This window comes from Mustela nivalis (genome assembly GCF_964662115.1).
Source record: "Mustela nivalis genome assembly, chromosome: 19".
NCBI classification, from domain to species: Eukaryota; Metazoa; Chordata; class Mammalia; order Carnivora; family Mustelidae; genus Mustela; species Mustela nivalis.
The window spans coordinates 30,413,375-30,433,898 of record NC_139038.1 but is presented as its reverse complement, the minus strand read 5'-3'; the positions used below and the strand labels follow the sequence as shown (position 1 = coordinate 30,433,898).

At 47.9% G+C, this 20,524-nt stretch overlaps 2 protein-coding genes and 1 long non-coding RNA gene across 10 annotated transcripts in view; all 3 read right to left on the bottom strand.

The window, feature by feature from the left end:
• TXNDC11 (thioredoxin domain containing 11) overlaps window positions 1–6,082 on the bottom strand; it is a 60,315-nt gene extending 54,233 nt beyond the window's left edge. Inside the window, exon 1 of one of the 3 annotated variants that reach the window (XM_082714092.1) lies at window positions 5,669–6,082. In XM_082714092.1, coding sequence (XP_082570218.1) covers window positions 5,669–5,922 — 254 coding nt within the window. In that variant the 5' untranslated portion in view covers window positions 5,923–6,082. The remainder of the gene's footprint in view (window positions 1–5,668) is intronic. The other 2 variants (XM_082714093.1, XM_082714095.1) reach the window with 2 other exon arrangements.
• A 2,313-nt stretch (window positions 6,083–8,395) lies between these two features.
• LOC309854694 lies at window positions 8,396–9,336 on the bottom strand. The gene is made up of 2 exons (XR_014306358.1): window positions 9,038–9,336; window positions 8,396–8,704 (listed from the first exon to the last, which is right to left on the bottom strand). It is a non-coding gene; the product is annotated as an uncharacterized lncRNA (long non-coding RNA).
• A 945-nt stretch (window positions 9,337–10,281) lies between these two features.
• ZC3H7A (zinc finger CCCH-type containing 7A) overlaps window positions 10,282–20,524 on the bottom strand; it is a gene marked incomplete at its 5' end in the record, with an annotated part of 37,929 nt that continues 27,686 nt past the window's right edge. For 5 of the 6 annotated variants that reach the window (XM_082714088.1, XM_082714091.1, XM_082714089.1 and 2 more), the window contains 6 exons: window positions 10,282–11,198; window positions 11,985–12,148; window positions 14,302–14,435; window positions 16,327–16,435; window positions 19,157–19,262; window positions 19,707–19,840. In XM_082714088.1, coding sequence (XP_082570214.1) covers window positions 11,009–11,198; window positions 11,985–12,148; window positions 14,302–14,435; window positions 16,327–16,435; window positions 19,157–19,262; window positions 19,707–19,840 — 837 coding nt within the window. In that variant the 3' untranslated portion in view covers window positions 10,282–11,008. The remainder of the gene's footprint in view (window positions 11,199–11,984; window positions 12,149–14,301; window positions 14,436–16,326; window positions 16,436–19,156; window positions 19,263–19,706; window positions 19,841–20,524) is intronic. The other variant, XR_014306353.1, reaches the window with a different exon arrangement.

Here is a 20,524-nt window from a genome sequence, read left to right as displayed (position 1 = left end):
CTCCACAGGAGCTGCTGGTCTCCAGGGCTTCGGAATAACCAGTGAGCTTGCTCAGAACTAAGGGGAGGGAGCCCTCACGGCTACCACTAACATTTCTATGGGAAATTCTTACCATCGACTCAACTTTGCAAAAACATTACGCTTATGAGCTGGAGTTGGCCTGTACTTATACAGGGCATTCAGGCAAAAGTAATGAATAACAAGGTAGATTTCTCCAGATATATATTGGGAAGCCACTAAAATGGAGTTGGGAGGCCAGAAGGGGGAGCCAACACTTCTCCATGTCAATTACATGAAAAAATGATCAATTACAAACTATAAGGGAGAATCTTCAACAGGAGGATTACAAGCCCCAACTGGAAAAGATGTGTAACAACTCCTACAAAAACACTGATGACTTCAACAATCAGCCACTGAAAAACTGTCATCCCCCCAAACTCCTGCATCTCTCCAATGGACTTTCACTCACAACCACCCCCTCCCATCTTCCTCCTTCTCTGTAAAAGAATGTTGTTCTCATTTTCCTGTGGGACTTGCCTATGGTTTGCCGTAGCCTGCATGTCCTGGATTGCAATTCTCTGCTATTCCTGAATAAACCCATTTTTCTGGTAAAATAATTAACTGTTTAATTTTTAAGGTTAACAATGTCATGATCCAGAGGTTATTAAGATGACTAACAAAGTAGCAGCCCATTTTACCTGGAAAACAGTCTGCCTGCATACCTGAAGTTCCCAAAAGGGAGAGATCAAGAGAAGATAGAAAAGAATGAATAAGTGGTCTGAAGTCACAAAGTGGCCACTATGTCTCCCATCAAGACAAAAACATCTTGGCTGAGACTGCATCCCACCAGGTGAAATGAGCTTAATGAACACCTTGAGCTGTTCACACATCTGCACTAACATGGCATAAAACTGTTGCAGTAGTTTAGCCAAGAAACCAATAGAATAAAAACAGAGACTCTAGAAAATATTCAATTAATCCAAAAGGCAGAAAAGAACCAAGGAAGGAACAAAAACCGGAAAGTACAAATAAAACAAATAGCCAGAAGGCAGGATTACACCCAACAATATCAATCATTACATTAAATATAAAAGGACTAAACCACTCAGTTAAGAGGAAGAGAATACCAGACTGGATAGTGAAGCAAGACTTACCAAATGCTTTCTAAAAGAGACCCAATTTACACATAAAGACATAGAAAGGATGAAAGCATAAGGATGGGAAAAGGTAAATTATCTAAATAGTATGCATAAGGCAGCTAGTGTGACTCATTAAGTGAGAAAATAAACTGCTATATATTCTTATAATTAAATATTACTCAAGAATAAAGAACTGATACATACTATAACGGGATGAGTTTCAAAATAACTACAATGAAGAAGCCAGACAATAAAGAATACAGATAAAATGAATGTATCTATGTAAAATTCCAAAACAGACAAAACTAATCTATAACAAAATAATCACATCAGTGCCTGTCTAGAGTGGGGACTGGGGCAAGGAGACTGGCTGCAGAGGGGTACTGAGGAAACTTTCTGGGGAGAAGAAAACATTCTCTGTCTTCACTGAAAGGACGCGGGTGGTTAAATTTTATCAAAAATCATCAACCTGCACACATAAAATGTGTAATTTAACTGAATGTAAAATATACCACCATGAAGCTGATGAGAAAACATCTTGGCTGGTGTGTCTCTTCCTCTGACAACTCTACCCAAAGGATGAGACCTCATTTTTTTCTCTCAGCTCCCTGTTGGTTGTTTTTCTACCCCTCACCACAATTAGCAACTTACTTATTTTACCTATGATCTATTTACTTTACCACAGCATTAACTCCCTGAGGGCAAGAACCCTATCTTTTTCACTGTTAGATCCTCATTGTTTATGGTTCCTGGTCCTCTGAAGTTCAATAATTTGTGTTTTTTTTTTTTGTTTTTTTGGTTTTTTTTAAGATTTTATTTATTTGACAGACAGAGATCACAAGTAGACAGAGAGGCAGGCAGAGAGAGGAGGAAGCAGGCTCCCTGCTGAGCAGAGATCCCGATGCAGGGCTCGATCCCAGAACCCTGGGATCATGACCTGAGCCAAAGGCAGAGGCTTTGACCCACTGAGCCACCCAGGCACCCCTGAAGTTCAATAATTTGTGAAACCAACAAACTGACCCTCCTATCTCACCTGAACATATGCAAAGGCAGATTTAATATAAACCCACACAGGCAGACATAATTAAGAACACTCAGAATCTACGTGTCAGAGGCCCATTTGCTTTACTAGGGATGACCCTAAAGGCCACATCATTATGTTCTATGCTCACATATGTGATCAAACAAACCTGACATGCTGGCTTCTCAGAATACAGCAAGGTAGCAGGAAGGAAGAACAAGAAGGAAAGTGCTGCCAGCTCTGAGATATCCAGTAGACAGATAGGTATTTAGAACCAAAAAGGAAAATGTAAACACCCAAGACCCAACCTCCTCTAAGAGGTGTGGGTCATTTAGCATAAAGGAAAGAATCCCATGCCCTCCTCTGCATCTAGAAGGTGTTAGCTTCCTGAATTAAGACAGACTTAAATACGTTGCTTCCCTATTTTAACCCAAAACTATTAATATCATAAAGTAGCAGTACCGAAAGAGCCAATCTCCTACTTATCCACTCAAACTACCATTTTAACACTGCAATCAGGGAGCTCTGTCTATGCAAAAGATCTCCAGAACCTGAAAAACTGAGTCACTTATGCAGTAATTCAAAAAATGTTCACTGAACAAAAGGGAGTACGCTTCAGAAACTGCCCTGCAGGCACCAAGGTGACAGCAGCAAGCAAGAACACCATAATGTTCTCAGGGGGTTACTTTCTCAAGGAAGAAAACAGGCAAACAACCGAACGCGTACACAACAAACCAAAACCCACAAAAGGATCACCGCTAAGTGGAGAATTTAACAGGGTGATGTGACAGGGGATCTTTTAAAGCAGAGACCTGAATGACAGGCAGCCATGCAGAGAGAGGAGTCGTGTGTGACACGTTATTAAAAGCTCCAAAACTCCCCCTTTCGAGATGATTCTCCCCCAATCAAACTGCATGTTGAGTGTGAAATAACACAATCTGAGGGAAAATGTAGATCTGTGACAGCGGAAGCATAACAATGCACTTAGTATTACTGCTCCGCACGCTCAGAGCTGTTCCTAAAGTACACTGGCCAGATAAAATACGTGGCCCATGGAAAAGCAAATATTAACCAGGGAAAAGAAACACCTGCCTCTGCCTCACCAGAAACATTCACAAGCTTCCCTTTAACTCTTCAACTTGCTACAAGTTTTTGAGAAACTCAATCTGCAGCTTTGAACGCTCAGTCTGAGGTTTGAGAAACTCAAGAACTGGTTGCAAGGGCTGGTTACAACTCCCAATTTTCCTGTGAAATGCATACCCTACACCTCCTTCTGAAGCGAATCTGAAGCAGCTCTGAATTCACAAAATGCAATAAAGCAAAATGAATATATGCGCCATACATATATAGATACACACAACTTTTTCCCTCCAAAATCAGGGTGAAAGCAAAGGGAGGAGGATGCCATCAAGGAGATTCAATGCCTAGAAAGGCAGGTAAAATAAAGATTAAAGGTCCCAAACTGCACAATTATTGCATCTCTATTCCAAATTAACCTCTTTTATATTATCTGGTTTGAACTCAGCTAAGCAACCAACACCGAAGATGGCTGTCCCTTATTTTAGGCCCGGAGCTATTAATAAAAATAACATTTTGGAAAAAATCCTATTGTCCTCATTAATGCAACAATCTTTTTTTTTTTTTAAGATTTTATTTATTTGACAGAGATCACAAGTAGGCAGAGAGGCAGGCAGAGAGAGAGAGGAAGTGAAGCAGGCTCCCTGCCAAGCAGAGAGCCCAATTCGGGGCTCAATCCCAGGACCCTGGGATCATGACCTGAGCCGAAGGCAGAAGCCTTAACCCACTGAGCCACCCAGGCGCCCCTAATGCAACAATCTTAAAAGTAAAACAGAAGGGTGTCTGGGTGGTTCAGTGGGTTAAAGTCTCTGCCTTTGGCTCAGGTCATGATCTCAGGGTCCTGGGATCGAGTCCCGCATCGGGCTCTCTGCTCAGCAGGGAGCCTGCTTCCTCCTCTCTCTCTGCCTCCCTCTCTGCCTACTTCTGATCTCTGTCTGTCAATTAAATAAATAAATAAAATCTTCAAAAAAAAAAAAAGTAAAACAGAAAAAGGGGGCCAGAAAGGTTCAAGCCTGTAACAGTATCATGACATCATTCAATCAAGTAGGAGTAAAAAATCAATCTCAGTCTACTGAAAGACTGTTCATATCTGCCAGGGGCCCAGAAAGAAGAGGGACAGGCAGGCTCACTCCTATTCCGAAGCCAGCAGGGATCTTGCTCTGCCTGCTCCAACAACTGGATTTACACTCTTCCTCCTTCCGCAAATCTCAAAGGAATTTCTTAGCTTTTTAAAGCCATATTCTTTCAGAACAAACACGAAGCATTATTTCTATCGGTGAACAAACAGACGTCAGTAAGCCCTGGAGTGGGGCTTACTGTGCCAAGGATGAGCAACCCTGCTGGTTCCTGGCAAGTGATCAATGACAGTTATCCTAATTCTTTTCTCTTTCCACTAAAATTCCCAAACCTCTGACACCTCTCTGACAACAGAAGCCACACACTACGCCCGGTTAAAATGTTCCAAGTTGCAATCTTCCTCTTGGCTAATACGCCAGTCAGCTGCAACAGAGACTTATAAATTGGGGAGTCCCAGAAGATACACTGAGGACTTGAGGGACCAAAAGTACTCCCGAAGTTTAAAGAACATGCTGTATGTGGGTACCTTCCCCCAAAGAGGCACAGTAACTTTAATTTTTTTTTTCCTGTTCACTAAGCTCCAGCCTACCCAGGTCTTCTTTGCACTTCCAGGAAAACACCCACCTCCTCCAGCCTTTGCACTTCTGGCTCCCTCTACCCTGGACACTCTACCCCCTATCTTGATCTTCCGGGGGCTGGGCCCTTCCTCCTCCTGGGGTGAGCTTCCTCTGTCGCTTGGTCACCAAGGCCTTTCTGCCCCACCCTCAACCCTTCTATCCCGGCAGCATTTACAGAAGTCCTTTAAAATTACAGTAAGTTGTTTACTGAAGCCTGTCCCACCCTCTGGAAAGGAGGGGTTGATTTCTGTCTTCAACGTTCCCCCGGAGGTGTGTTGCCCACCATAGCACGTGTGGATAAATAATCGTTAGATGGATGCGGGCACGGATTCTCGAAGGGGTCTGGGACTCTTTAACAGTCGTGAATCTCATCACACCCGAGGCATAAGGGAAACAAGATGGGTGTTAAAATGAGGGTCCCGCAGCCTGAGCACAAGTGACAGGTGCGCCCCCCCATTACGCCCCAACAGGTGCTCAGAACCTGGCCCACTAACTTCGGTGCTAAAAGGGGACGAAGGAAGGGTCCCGAGCGGCACCCGAAAACCTCGCCTGGCCGCCGGCTGGCTGCCCGGGAGAAAGTGGCGGGCACGGCCGCAGGCAGAGCAGGGTCCGGTCGGTGGCTCCAGGGGAAGCCAGGCCCCACTGCCCCCGCGAAGGCCTCTCCAGCCCCGGACCCTGCGGGCCCCGAGCCGGCCCTGCGCCGCCGGCCGGGGCCCCGGGGCTGCGGGCCGCCTCACCTGCAGGTAAACTTGAGGGCGATGAGCAGCGCGCAGCCGAGCGCCACGGCCCCGCAGAGCAGCTCGGGCCGCCGGCGCGCCATGAGGGAAGCGCCGCGCAGCCCGCGGCGGAGTCGGCCCGCCGAGGACGCTCCAGCCGGGACCGGGCTGAGGGAGCCGGAGCCCGCGGGGCCGCCGCCGCCGCCACCCTCGTCCTCGGCGTCGTCGCTGCTGCTGCTGCTGTTGCCGCCGCCGCGGCCTCCGCATTCCGACATTACATGCTCCCTGTCGCCGGCTTTATACCGCCGCCGCCGCCGCCGCTTCGGGCCCGAGGGCCCGGCCCGGCCCGCCGCTCCCCAATCCCGCAGCCCCGCGCGCCGGCTAACCCGGACACTCCACGTCAGCCCCACGGCCGCCGCGGCGCCCGCCCCCGCGCAGGCGACTCCGCCCCCACCCACGGAGTCTGCGCGGACGCTGGCCCCTCCCGGCGGCCCCGCCTCCCCGGCGATCCCGCCTCTCGTTCACGAAGTCTGCGTGGACGCCGACCCGCCTGACAGCCCCGCCCCCAGAGGGCCACGCCCCTCGCTTCACGGATCCTGCGCGGACTGCCTCCCCGCATGCGCCACCTGCGGCCGCCGGCAGTCGTCCTATAGGCCCCGCCCCCCGCCCGCGGAGTCTGCGCAGGCGCGGGTTGAGCATCTGGCGGGTCCACAACGGGATCCTCCCAGCGCGGCTGTAGGGAACCTCTTTCCCTGCTGAATTTTTAAATGCTGTGATGATGATGATGATGGCTATAGTGCCCTCGAGTCCGCACAGGCCCGTGGGACAGAGGTGCCTTGTATTATCCCCGCTTAACCTAAGGAGAATACGTGCAGAGACGAGAGGTGCCCGGGGTCCCAGGAGTGGGGCGGGCGGGAGCGGTCCCTCGGGCCTCGGTTTGCACGTCTGTGAAATGGGAGGTAATACCTCTCACACAGGGTTGTTTTGAGGATAACTGAGGTGATTTATGCAAAGTGCCGGGCCCACAGTGAGGTCTCGCTAAGTCTGTGACTGTAGTGTCCCAGCGTCCACGATCTGCTTCATTTAAGCGGCGTGTGCCCCAGAGCATCATCTCCCACCATTACCTCGGCCTTCGGGGGACGGTCTGTGCTGCCTGTACTCACCCCACAGATGGCAAGAAGACCGACGCTTGGAAAAGTCACCTGACTGAGGCTGCAAAGCCAGCAGGTGGGAAATTCAGACTCAAAGGCAGGCTGCCCCGGGCGCCCGGTGACTCATGCTGACTCTATGGTTCTAAATGTGAAGTCCTTCCTGAAGTTTTGTGATTATAAAGGACAAGCCAGTAAGGGATGAAATGCGGTTTGAGAGTGACGGATGCTTCCATAAGAGAGAGGACCGTGTGTACCTGGGGCAAAGTGAGGTCCATGATTACACAGCTGCTGGGGCCGCAGGTGACTGTGAAAGGAGGCAAATGAAACTCGGAGGGGACCAGGGCAGGGTGAGTGCCCACAAAAAACAAAAAGCACGGGCGGGGGCACCTGGGTGGATCAGAGGGTTAAGCCTCTGCCTCAGGTCATGATCTCAGGGTCCTGGGATCAAGCCCCGCATTGGGCTCTCTGTTCAGCAGGGAGCCTGCTCTGCCCCCCCTCTGCCTGCCTCTGCCTACTCGTGATCTCTCTCTCTTGTCAAATAAATAAATTAAAAAAAAAAAAAAAAAGGCACAGCTCAGATAAGACCTCACCTGTGCCCCAGGGCAGCTGCCTGAGCCTGGTGCCTGGCTTCCTGGAATAGAAGGTGTGGCTATCCTTGCCTATCTTGTTAGGCAGCTAGGACATTGCCTGTGTCAAAGGCTGAGGCCCAGTACGCAGGCAGTTTATTTACACCTACCATTTTTGCTCATTGTTTTATAGCCGTCCTGCCCTTTTTGTTCCTTCTTTACTTTGTTCATTTGTATTGTTGGTATTTGCTAGTATCCCATTAATTAACGGTTTTAAACCTTTCTTTGATTATATCCTTAGCACTTGCTCTGGGGATCACTATATAAATTTTTTCCCAGACTTTCTACTTCAAATTATACTACCTTTTTTTTTTTTAAGATTTTATTTATTTATTTGACAGAGAGAGACATCACAGGCAAGCAGAGAGGCAGGCACAGAGAGAGGGGGAAGCAGGCTCCCCGCTGAGGAGAGAGCCCGACACGGGGCTCCATCCCAGGACCCCGAGATCACGACCCAAGCCAAAGGCAGAGGCGCAGCCCCCTGAACCACCCAGGCGCCCCAGACTATACTTCCTTAAGTGCAGTAAGAGACAGAAGCTTCTCCAGTGTAGCTCTGTTTCCTCTTCCCGTTCCTGTGCTCTTTCACTTTTTCATCTATTATATTACAAACTCGGTAATACAGTGTTTTCGTACTGTTTTACATAATCTTGTTTTTATAGACACTGAGAAAAAAATGTATTTCTAGGTTTTTTAATATTCACCCTATTTACCATTTCTAGTCCCTCTGGATTCGTCCTCGTACATCTGAGCACACCGGTGTATTACTAAGGAAAACAAATTCAGTCAAAAGTCACCAGTGTCCGTGGGTTGCTAGGACAGAGTTCACCCTACACTTCTATAAGCCACCTGTCACTGGGACAGGCCTTGATAAGGTCCAAAGAACTTGTGCCGCCTAGGGGTTCTCTCTTCAGACCCAGAATACCTTGTGGCAATGCAAGGTGACACCTCATAGGCCAGGAAATCGCCCTGGATTTTAAAAGGCAGTTCATTTCCTCTTCTCTATCTAGACATCTGGCTGCTGCTCTGACACCAGAATGTGCTTCTGAAACTGATAAGTTCATTTCTGAATACACCAGGCATTCAGGTCAGGCTGCACTGCCCTTCAAGGCCAAGTCAGCCATAACTTGTCCACATGGACCCATATCTGAGCTTTCATGGTCACTTTTTATGCCATGATCAAGTTGCCGGAGTTTGAGAAGGGGGCGGAGAGAGCATATGTTACTTCTGTAAATCCTTTCTTAGAACCACAGAGAAATAATGCTCATTAACTTTTAAAGTTTCTAAACATTTACTTAGCAAACAGGATGTGCCCGAGAAGGTACAGGTTGGCAGGTACCGCAGGAGGGAAGCCTACGCCCTGAACCTGGGCTGTCTGGACAATGGTGGCTCTGCTTCTTGGAAACCTTGTATCAGGAACCCAGAATTGGCCTTCTAGAAATTGGTATTCTTCCCCTGCAACAAATAATGAGAAATCTATATTCTGATCTCTCCAGGCCAACTAAAGTGATCCTTGACCACTCACAGGATCTCAAACTAAGTTTCTAGCAGGTATTCCAAAAGTTAAGACAAGCGAATTTTTCATCTGTTAACTGAGACAAAGCACCAAAGACCACTTTTTTTTTTTAAGATATCATTTATTTATTTGATAGAGAGAGACACAGCGAGAAAGGGAACACAAGCAGGGGGAGTAGGAGAGGGAGAAGCAGGCTTCCTGCAGAGCAGAGAGCCCGATGCGGGGCTCGATCCCAGGACCTTGGGACCAGGACCTGAACCGAAGGCAAACGCTTAACGACTGAGCCACCCAGGCACCCCAAGACCACTTTTTAACATCTACTTTTCTCCCTGGAGAAAGGAGTTTGGAAGAAAGTCCAAAGAAGAAAAAATGTAATGAAAGCCATCTTTCTAGACTAGACAGACCTAGTAGAAAAATAACACTACCAGTCTATTCTACAGAAAATGTCACCCATAACAGATTATCTATTTGGCAAACAAGACGCCCTCCTAATGCACCCACCAAGTATGACTGGTCCCGACTGCCTTCCCACACGTGGAGAGAAACCAGTCTCTTGTCTTCAAGGAGTCACAGGCAGCCTCTGGTTCTTCTCACTACCGGCAGCTACGGCCTCCTCTCCACGGTTGTTGGACTCATATATGCGAACAAAGACCCTTTTTTGTTACCCCCCAAACCCACCCATTCAAAGTTGTCACGAGGAAGTGACTTTGCGTGAGGGTGTGGAGGCTTGGCACATCACAGCCCAGCAGATCCCTCCCTTCCAAATCCATCCAGCACTCCCCGCCGACCCCCATCCCCAACAAGGGCGCAGCCCTGGTAACATCCTGTGGACGTAGCAGCCCCCCACCCCCACCCCCACCCCGCACCCTGCTGACAACTCTTCCCCCTAGCTCACTGCATCCCAGCCTCTGAAGCAGGTCAGGGTCCCGGGGGACATCTTAGCTCGGTCTCTGTTTCTGCCAGCCATCCTGACCATGCCATCTGTGGTCTCTGAACAACCAAAACGGCCCTACTGAAGAGTGTTGTGCCAGTCATCTGTAGAAACCCACGTCCCATGGCCCACGTCCTAGTTGGCTGTCTGTCTCCCTGCTAGTCGTACATCTGAATGAAACACAGAAGAGCCCCACGAGAGTTACCATGTCACTGAACAAGAGAAGCTGCTTATCAACCCAAATCTGAGAGACAGCGGGACAGAGTGAAAAGTCACTTTTGTGTCTCATTTGCATGCTATCGCTAATTGCTTAAGTAAAGGTGTTTAAAAACAAAAAAAAAACCTTGTGATTTTTAGGGCCCAGTTTGAGTAATTCTCTGGGGGGAAAGGACCACACCAAAAAATGAAAGATATCTATATAGAAAGTGTTTATTACAGGCAATATTGGTCCATACACTACACAATACCAACAGTACAAGTGTAATCTCTCAAAATCATCATTTAAACAGCAAAAGACCAAGAAATAAAATTTGAGTCAACTGATTATTTTTCAAAATAGTCTCAATGCACATTATCCTTAGTTCCCTTATTATAGTGAAACATACAAATACAGAAAAATACCCCATTTAACATGTACTAGTGTTAAATGGTTATTTGGCTTAAAATCTGAGTTAAGAAAATCCTTTTTAGCAACCTACATACAGATAAGTAGCAAACTTTATTATATTAAACAATTTTGTTCCATTTAAAATGTGAAGAATTTCATCCATCATGTCTTCTGACCCCTAGCGCAAGTGTCTACTCTCTCCCCATGATGGTTCTTATCTGAAGGACCAACTCAAGGAGTCGTCTTAGACATAATCTTATCCTCTTCCCCAACACACTTCATCCAAAAGTCTGTTCAACAGATGGCAACCGGGTAGCGGTCACTTCGCCATCTGATGCCAGTGGTGCCACGAGAGCATATGGCCAGACCTGTTCAACAGCCCGTTTTCCTACCTACTGTGGGTTGCTGCTCAGGAGGTACGATAGACGCCAATACAAGCAGAAAGTCTGCGGCTCCTCTGCTATGTGCCTTGGAACACTTTCAATTTTTCTGGTCAATGCTTTGATTAGGTAACGTACATAAAAGCCAGCATATTAGTTTAAATCTTTAAACAAAAAACTATATTTTCCAAAGTCATTATCATTTGGGGCGATTAAGTGATCTTTTCTTGCTTTGTTGAGTTTCATCTTTAGGGCATCCCTTCTTTCTTCCCACTCATGCAGTTCGGCGTTCCCGTGTGCGAACTTACAGCTGTTCCCTTCCGTGCAGGTGCCGTTCACATACCTGTGGGGCAAGTCAGCTTGGTGAGCGTCCGTGAGTTATTTATACAAACCCAAAAAGTGCACGCTTCACTGGCTTGGTGATTGGCATAAAACTTTTAGTTCAAAATCTTAAGCCTAGGAAAATGAATACTACATAGCCTTGACATCTGCAGTGGGAACTAAATCAGCACTTTTACATAGATGTCATGAAAAATACTGGTTGATGGCGGGGGGTGGCAGGCAGAAGACCACAGTCCTTCCTGATGGAGGGGAAAAAAATCAGAAGTCGCGCTCTGTAAAAGATGTCTTGGGTAGTATTGGGTATCCCTTGGATCTAAATCGGGAAATTACATATAGACTGTGATCTTAACAAAATGAGGAGCAATTCAAAACGCTGGTTTTTTGCTAAAACATTTTCTAAGGCAACTTAAACAAAGGAGCGATAGTAACATTCTCCTTTGGCCTGAGCCGGTTCCGTATCCGCACTGGAACAGCCCATATTCGGAGGGCAGTTTCAGAATGGCAGGGTGCGCTGTGGTTAGCCATTCACCCTTGACAGCTCAGAGACAGTCTGGGCAAATTGGAACAAACATTCCTATCTCCTCGGTGATCTTAAGACTTCTCACACCTAGACGGGCAGACTAGTCAATCTTTGAAGAAACATCCAAGGAACAACTAACACTTGGAGCCCAAGTCCCGGCATCCACTCCCAGACCTCATCACCCACCTAACCTCTGCCCTCGACAGAATGACTGTGAGTCACGTGACTGTAGCCGTGCTCATGCGGGAGTTCATGAAAGCTACGTACCTATCACAAATACTAAAATACCCTGTTGGAAAGCGGTGCTGCCAGCAGTACTGGTCGTCCTCGGTATGAAAAACCTTCTCCTTGTGCTTCTCTGAAGAAATGTGGCCTTGCCACTGCTTCTCACTGTTACAGTTCTTGCCGCACATCCAGCAGTGGAAGTCCGCCTAGAACGCACCAAAGACACGCGTCCCATCAGTGGGGGTCATCTGCGTCCATTGACGGGCCAAACCCGGTTCAGGGAGGGCAGCAGAGCTAGAAACCACTTGACCTCAGACCCAGACTCTATTCTCGGGGAGCCTGTCTGGTGGGGGGAGCCAGGTAAGAAGGTAAAGCTCAAAGTCAAAGTCAGAAACAGGACCAAGAAAAGGATCCCAGCCCCGGGAGGGGAGCCAGAGCACAGGCAGCAGAGGGCAGTGGTAATGGATTTAGCCAGGGTCCAGCAAGTCTCTGGCAGGGAGGTGACGGGGGCTGGTGCACAGACGAACATGTCTGTAGGGAGAAGGGGCCAGGTTCACATGAGGACCCTGGGAAGGATGAACACTGTGAGGACCCGCAGAAGGGACAGGAAAGCCCAGAGCTCTCCAGCTGCAGAGGACAAGCAGCCGTGCCTTTCAGGGCACATGAGTTGAGCTCCTGCTATAGGTCCAGGACTCACACCAGGGACCAGAGAAGTCCAGATGTTGCGAAGACACTGTCCCCAGGGCACAGACCTACAAAGAAGGAACTGCTTTCTGGTCAGTGGAAGGACCACCACAGACACAAGCTACAGGCGTCTGGGCAGGGTTCCCCAAATGCCCTGGGTAAGAATCGTTTGCACATGAGTAAGAACAGATTCCTGGAGACTTGCCATGAGACTGTGACTTGCTACATCTATAGGACAGAAGAAAATCTACCTGATTAAACAGCCCAGGTAAATCCCACAATCCAGCAGGACCCTGCTTTGGGAACACAGGAACACGTGAGAAGTGGCAAGGGAACCAGGGCTGTGCCTTGGCAGAGGAGATCAAAGGGCACATTCCTGGGACACACGTGGGGGCAAGGCCAGGCCAGAGACATGACCCAGATCCAGCAGAATCAATTACGGGGAGGTACCAAAAAACAAAAGAGGGGGCGCCTGGGTGGCTCAGTGGGTTAGGCCTCTGCCTTCGGCTCAGGTCATGATCTCAGGGTTCTGAGATCGAGTTCCGTATCGGGCTCTCTGCCTGGCAGGGAGCCTGCTTCCTCCTCTCTCTCTCTCTGCTTGCCTCTCTGCCTACTTGTGATTTCTGTGAAATAAATAAAATCTTTAAAAAAAAAAAAAAGAAAGAAACAAGGAGCAGGGTAACACATGCGCCTATGTCCTCTTTACAAACACAAGCCAGGGCGCCTGGGTGGCTCAGCGGGTTAAGCCTCTGCCTTTGGCTCAGGTCATGATCTCAGGGTTCTGGGATCAAGTACCACGTCCGGCTTTCTGCTCAGCAGGGAGCCCGCTTCCCCTCTCTCTCTGCCTGTCTCTCTGCCTACTTTGATATCTCTCTCTCTCTGTCAAATAAATAAATAAATAAATAAAATCTTTTTTAAAAATAACAAATAAAAATAAAAAAATAAAAACACACGCCAGCCAGAACCATAGCTCAGGAAGAAATGTGTCAAAGATAGGTAAACGTCGCCTGGAAAATTCACGATAGATCTTGTCCCTCAGGGATGGGGGACAAAGGGGGTTTCAGCCCTATCTGTAAACATTTTATTTATTTCAAAAGAGCAAACACAATGAACTGTTAACATGGTGGGCTCAAGAGATTCATTACATTATCCTGTTTACTCTTGTAAAAATTTTTAAAAGAAAACCCAAACGGTAAAAAACCACAGGTGACTTAGCATCATCACAGGACCCTGAGGCAGAGGTCAGACCCCAGCATGTAAGGAGGGATGGGGGGTGGCTAGCACCCACATTTCCAGAGCACCTTCTGAGACCCAGCACTGGCCCAAGTGTCCGGGACCCATCACAACCCCTTCACTTACCCATCACAACCCCCTTCAGGGACGCTCAATGACCTGCCCAGGGCCACGGGCTGGTAAGGAGAGGCCCCAGCATGTAGGTTCCAAATTCTCTGGCTTCAGAGTCAGCAAAAGGTTCGAGGGAAGGATTTGCTAGCATCGGGGGACTTAAGCTACCAGCCCAGGGCCCAGGGCCACCAGAGAGAGGTGGAGAGACAGGAGGAGGGCAGGCAGGCAGCCAGGGAGCCACGCTGGGAGGAAAGGGACAGAAAGGAAAGAAAGGCTCCATCAGTGCAGGAAGAAAGGGGAGGAAGGGGGTGGGGCGGCCCCCGGGACTCACGGTCACTTCAGCGTAATCTGTCGGCATGTGAATTTGTTTTCCATTTTCCTTGTTGGATTGACTGGCTGCGTCATCACTTTTTTCATTTTTTTGACTCTTTAGCCAGAGTTCATAAAACTGCTCCATATCTTGTACTAAAGAAAAACGAATCACTTTCAGCGGCGGAGATTAAACTACACGACTGACACACACAGGATCACGCACAACTTTTCTATCAGTCGGCAGATATTTTTTGAGAGGAAAGCGAGAGGGCAGAATGGAGACGGACTGCATTAGGTGAGGAGAGGGGCCGTGTCCCAGCAGGAGGTGAACTCTCATGGCCCTGAACCTATTAACACCCCGCACTGGCAAGACCCTTTGGGGGTACTGAAAAGTCAGAAACCACTAAAAGGGTACTGCTCTAAAAAGAAAAAAAAAAAAGCACCTCCCACTGCTTCATGCTGCCCCCAGGAAGACCCTCACATCACCCCCACAACCACACTGTCTACTTAACACAGCTCAGGGTCCTGCGGCAGATACGCTCCTGTCTACTGAAAAAGTCGAGAAACTCACTACCCCTGCGATCGAGATTCTGACCCTGACGGGAACCCATCAGTCGAGCCCCCATCCCCGAGGACCCACAGGCTGGGGTGCAATTTACAACAGCACAGCTGGGAACCGGTCCGGGGCAGTGGCTACAAGCTGCTTCCTACAGTAAGACCAGGTATGTTCAGCATGACCGTCAAGTGCGAAGAAACCAGGTTTCTGAACCCCACCCCTGCTGACAATCTGGGCAAGCTAATTCTCTGCTGTGGGGCGCTACCCCATGCATTGGGGATGTTTAACAGCATTCCTGGACTCTCCACACTGGATGCCAGGAGGATACCCTGCCCAGCTCATGAGAACAAAAACGTCTCCGAACGCTGCCCAGTGTCCCCAAGGGAGGCAGATGTGTGTTGGCAAAATTCATCGCCGTTTGAGAACCACCGTGCTAAAAAAAATCTGGTAGTGAGGGATGCCTGGGTGGCTCAGTTGGTTAAGCAGCTGCCTTCGGCTCAGGTCATGATCCCAGCGTCCTGGGATTGAGTCCCACATCGGGCTCCTTGCTCCGCAGGGAGCCTGCTTCTCCCTCTGACTCTGCCTTCCACTCTGTCTGCCTGTGCTCGCTCTCGCTCGCTCTCTCTGACAAATAAATAAAATCTTTAAAAAAAAAAAAAATCTGGTAGTGAGGTTAAGGTCAAAAACCAGCTTTGTTGCCTACCCAAGTGTTTCTAACAACATGTCATCAGACTAAGAAGAGAGATCACGTAGAAATCCTTCTCCATTCAGACCAGTGGGAGCAGGAACCATTGCTACAGCCCTGCTCTGCAAGGACATCTTCGGGAAAGCCCACCAGTACACCCCTCCTCCAAGCAAGACAGCGAGGAGTCCCGTCCACACACGTCACCGACCGTGGACACTTGTCAGACCTGGCAGGTGACATGCTTCAGTCGGACTTGTTCTCGTAATTCAGAGACCGCAGATCTTCAACAGCTGGTAAATTCCCATCACTGTACTAGAGATTCAACAACAACGATCCCTGTCCTTGTAGGAAAACCTCTCTTGTCAAACGTGAAAGGTTGTCTCAGGCTCCTCTCCAAGACTCCCACGGTAAACTTGCTATTTGAGCAAGACGGACATTCTCTCCTCGGGCCTCTACATCTGCGGCTGTCCTACCAGTAAGACCTCCTTGAGGAACTTCAAGTCCGACCTGATTTTTCGGGGGAGCCTACTCACAACAGGAGAAGGACTTAACTTCCCGGGCCACCTTTCGGGTACGTGTCTGTGTCATACACATACACCTATGGATTTGTATCCAGCTCTGACCTACGCAAACACGGACCAGGTGTCGGGCTCTCCCCTACTGATAGAATGGCACAACTGTTTCCAAGGCAAACTGCTTTCTGGGTTCGAGGGGAGCCGGCACATTTACATACAGAGAGAAAGGCAACTTTGCAGCAAGCTTGACTGCACAGACTTCAAGCCACAGTTAAGACGGCAACTTACTCCCATTCTCCTTCATGTAAGTCCACACTTCCCGCTCCTCAGGACTATGAGCAAAGGAACAGTTCCCGACATACTGACATTTTTTCCCGGAAGCAATATGATTGCACAGCTGTATAAAAAGAAATACATGAATAGGCTTTAAGACAAGGGTACAGTTAGTAAAACTGCCTACTTTTTACACTTAAGCGAAATGAGCATCATTATCTGTGCTAACACTGAGTGACACAATTATTACACAGGATGACTCTGAATGAATTCAAACTGGTTCTAAGCCCCACAGACATGAGATGATATTACGCTTTCTCTCTCAAAAGCCTTCAAAGTAAAATCTCCAAAAGGGGAAAAAAAAAAAAGGATGGAACTAGGATGTGGAATATTTTCCGACAAGAAGATGTCTACAAACGCCCTTATTCGGAGTATCTGCTTTTAGGCAGCAGGGCACTGGATCGCCACAGAGCAGATCTCTGGCCCCCTCTCAGTCTGACAGCTCCTGCTCTCCCTGCCTAATGCCCACGAGACCTCCCTGTCAGCTCCTGGGAGGTCGTGAGGAAACTGCAGACTGCTCTAAGGGTCCTAAACGGTGTCAGGAAAAAATCTCAGAATTCAGCTTCCTCACATAACTCATACCAGCCGCGAACCGCAGCCGTCGTGCATACGATATGCATGGCCTGGAGACAAGGATGACACGAGCCAGTCCATCTCGTTACACAGCGCTCAAATAACATCTCTTCTGCTTATTTGCCTTGTGTTTTTACTAAGCAAATGCGGTGACACAGGGAGGAAAATAGGGTGGTCACCATCAGCCGAATGTGGACAGCCCGGAGAACCACAACGAGCAGGAATGAAGGAAACCTCCGTTACCAAGCTCATTCTCAAATAGCAATATGCTTGTCTTTATCGAGCATTCTAGTACTACTAACTGTTAGCTCACTTTGTGTTTCAACAGAGGCTGGCCCTATGTATCAGTTTATGTAATGTCAGAGGCTTAGCGTCAGTTTCTGCTGTAAATCTAAAAGCGGTCGGGCCACCCTGAATACTGCAGGTCTCCTCCCTTGGCCCAATGTCAATGCCACCCTCCCCACCACTTCCAATCCTCTGCAAAAAGTGAAACCCCATTAAGTTCTTAGGCAGGTATTACTAGGGAAACATTTACCACAGTCTCTCCAAGTTCAATGATAAGGAGCAGGGAGAAGAGAAGATAAAGGAAAAGGCCGGCTACTGTGCTGGGCTTTTACATAACACCAGCGCACGTCATCTTCCCTAGGACACAATTATTCCCATTTACAGGTGAGCAAACTGAGGCTGAGTAACGTGACCAGGGCCCTTCTGGCAGATTCTGAAGCCCGGTCCCCTTCCATCCACCTCACCATACTGTCTACACACACACACACACACACACACAGTATTATTTCTTCTTTTAGAAAAAGGATCCCTTAGCAATACCTAGTATGGTAGAAAAAAAGAGGATATAAGCTAGTGGCACAGTGCAAGGCAATGCAACACGCCTGAGATTAAAGAATAATCAGTCGTCCCGGGAGCTAACTAGAATCGCCCTCAGCTGCCTTTATTTTAATAAAGAATGAGAATGGGACGCCTGGGTGGCTCAGTGGTTAAGCCTCTGCCTTCGGCTCAGATCATGGTCTCAGGGTCCTGGGATCGAGCCCCGCATCGGGCTCTCTGCTCAGTGGGGAGCCTGCTTCCTCCTCTCTCTCTGCCTGCCTCTCTGCCTGCTTGTGATCTCTGTGAAATAAATAAATAAAATCTTTAAAAAAAGAATGAGGAGTATACCCATCCTCTCCTCTTTTCAAGCCTAAGATATCCGTGGCTCCAACAAACCTTCTTCCCCGTCTACAAGGCCCACCAATTAAACCACTCCAATCCCCAGTGTAAAACCACCGTGGATGAAACATGCACACTGCCTCCTTCAGAGCCTGACCTTGTAACCTGGGTACGTTCACAAAATGCAAGGTACCCTGGGTGACGGGGTATTAACCTGCCTCTTCCTCAGCTCTCTCGGGCAAGTCAGAGGGGGCATCGTTTCCAAGGGGACTCTGCAAGCCACCTGCACGGCTTCTCTAGGCAAACGGTTCTCTCCTCCTGTCTGCCATCAGGGCAAAAAAGTTTACTGCCTGTCCATGCTCCAAGTGTCTCTGTTAGCTCACACAATGACTTCCCTCCAGACCCTCTCTCGTGGAGAGTCAAGTCCAGGGCTGGTTCAGAGGGTCTGCTCAGACCTTCAAGACCACAGAAGGCAGCAGAGGGTACGGAGCAGAAACATGCCCCTCGTGAATGAAAAAGTACCCTAACTTTCAGCAGGTCTGGTACTTCCTTTCCAAATGTTTCTGAAGAATGATGTGCCTCGAACAGTGACCATTTTTCCTTTGGGTGACTTTTAGAAAATCCTAACAAGTGGAGTCTCTTTCAGCTAGTATCCACTGCTTGAGTCAAAGAAACTTCTCGATAGCATTTGTAGTAACAGAAGGCCTCGAGTTGGATGATAAAGTCTAGGAATGAAGTTTAAATGAAATCCCTCCCACTCCCTCCCAAAGTAATTCATCTGAAAAATAAGGTCGGTCATGCCCGTGACTACTTCTGGAGTTCACTGACTAGTTCCTTTGTCCCGAGCAACTCATACGATCCCAGTCAATCTGAAAATTGTCACAGAACCACACACACAAAAGGGGAAGGAAAACAAGAGGACCATTTAAAAATTTTGGTATTACGACGAGCATTGAAAGGGCTCCAAGTTTCAATCTGAATCACTACTACTTTCTAATGATTTGAAATGCCTAATAAAAAAAAAAAAGTGGCTTAAAAATTACGTATGTACATCAAACTGTAAAGGCATTTGTTTCTTTGTGGGGAGAGGACGGATGTTCATCCACTTCTTACGTTCGATGGACATCACTCTCATCGCACGCCGATCTCTGGTCCACCTAAGAAACATGGAGTTCAGAAAAAACAAAGACACACTGGCACAAGGCATAATATAAAGGGACAGGTACAATGTTCGTACCTGAAGGACCAGAGATTTTTTTGTTTTTTTTTCTCAACCCTTCTAAAAGAAATGCCTTCCGATTCTGTCATTTCATTTCCTGTCCGTATTTGTTACCAGACATTCCCTAGGAATCCTGAACAAAGAACTGATCCAATTCAGAAAAGACACTACCAAATTTTGTTGAATTCTTCTCTACGAAATGGTAAAAATCCCTTTCGCTTTGCAATTACTCCTACGTGATCCACTTTTGCTCTGTTCTCTTCAAAGTCAATCGTTTTTTCGTCTACGTTTGGTTTTATACCCATGTAACAGAGAATTATGAAACTGGCATTGTTTACACACACTCTCACACACACACAGACACACTCACACCACTACTTACGAGTGCCTTGCTTTTGCACTACAATATTTTCTGTTTTTGTCTGGTTCAATGACTTGGCCATTTCTCAGACACTGAGCACATACAAATTTTATCTTCATGTTAAGAGATCCTGGCATTATCTGATTGCCAAGCACCTGAAACAATTAAAACCCAAATTTTGCTTTTAAGAGAATGCCAGTTTTCGGAGAACAAAATACCGAATTGCCCTGCATCTCTTTTCTCATGACAACACACGATTTCTGGTACTCTCTGGTATGATGAGTTGGCCGTTAATGTACACAACCAGAGACACTGAGTACATACCTAAATCTCCAATTCTCCCAACGCAAGAGAATGGTAAGAGATTACAGATGCCAAAACTCACTGTAGGAAAGTCAGCTCTGGAGGGTGATAATTTGGATCCACTGGGGAGGCAGTGGATACAGCAGTGTTGCCGGATGGGAAAACAGCCACAGACACGGTCCATGTCCCTCACTCCCAGGTTCCCCAAAGCCCAAGGACAAACTGTTTTGCCAATTAAACTGAATAAGAGAATTGACTCCTATAGGCTTGGCAGGTATTACAGGATACTTGCTTTTTTTAATGATGATCAACTAAAATTTGGGATTTTTTTCACATTAAGAATAAGTCAGTGAGGGCACCTGGGTGGCTCAGTGGGTTAAAGCCTCTGCCTTCGGCTCAGGTCATGATCTCAGGGTCCTGGGATTGAGCCCCGCATCGGGCTTTCTGCTTGTTGGGGAGCCTGCTTCCCCCCTCTCTTTGCCTGCCTCTCTGCCTGCTTGTGATCTCTCTCTGTCAAATAAATAAATAAAACCTTT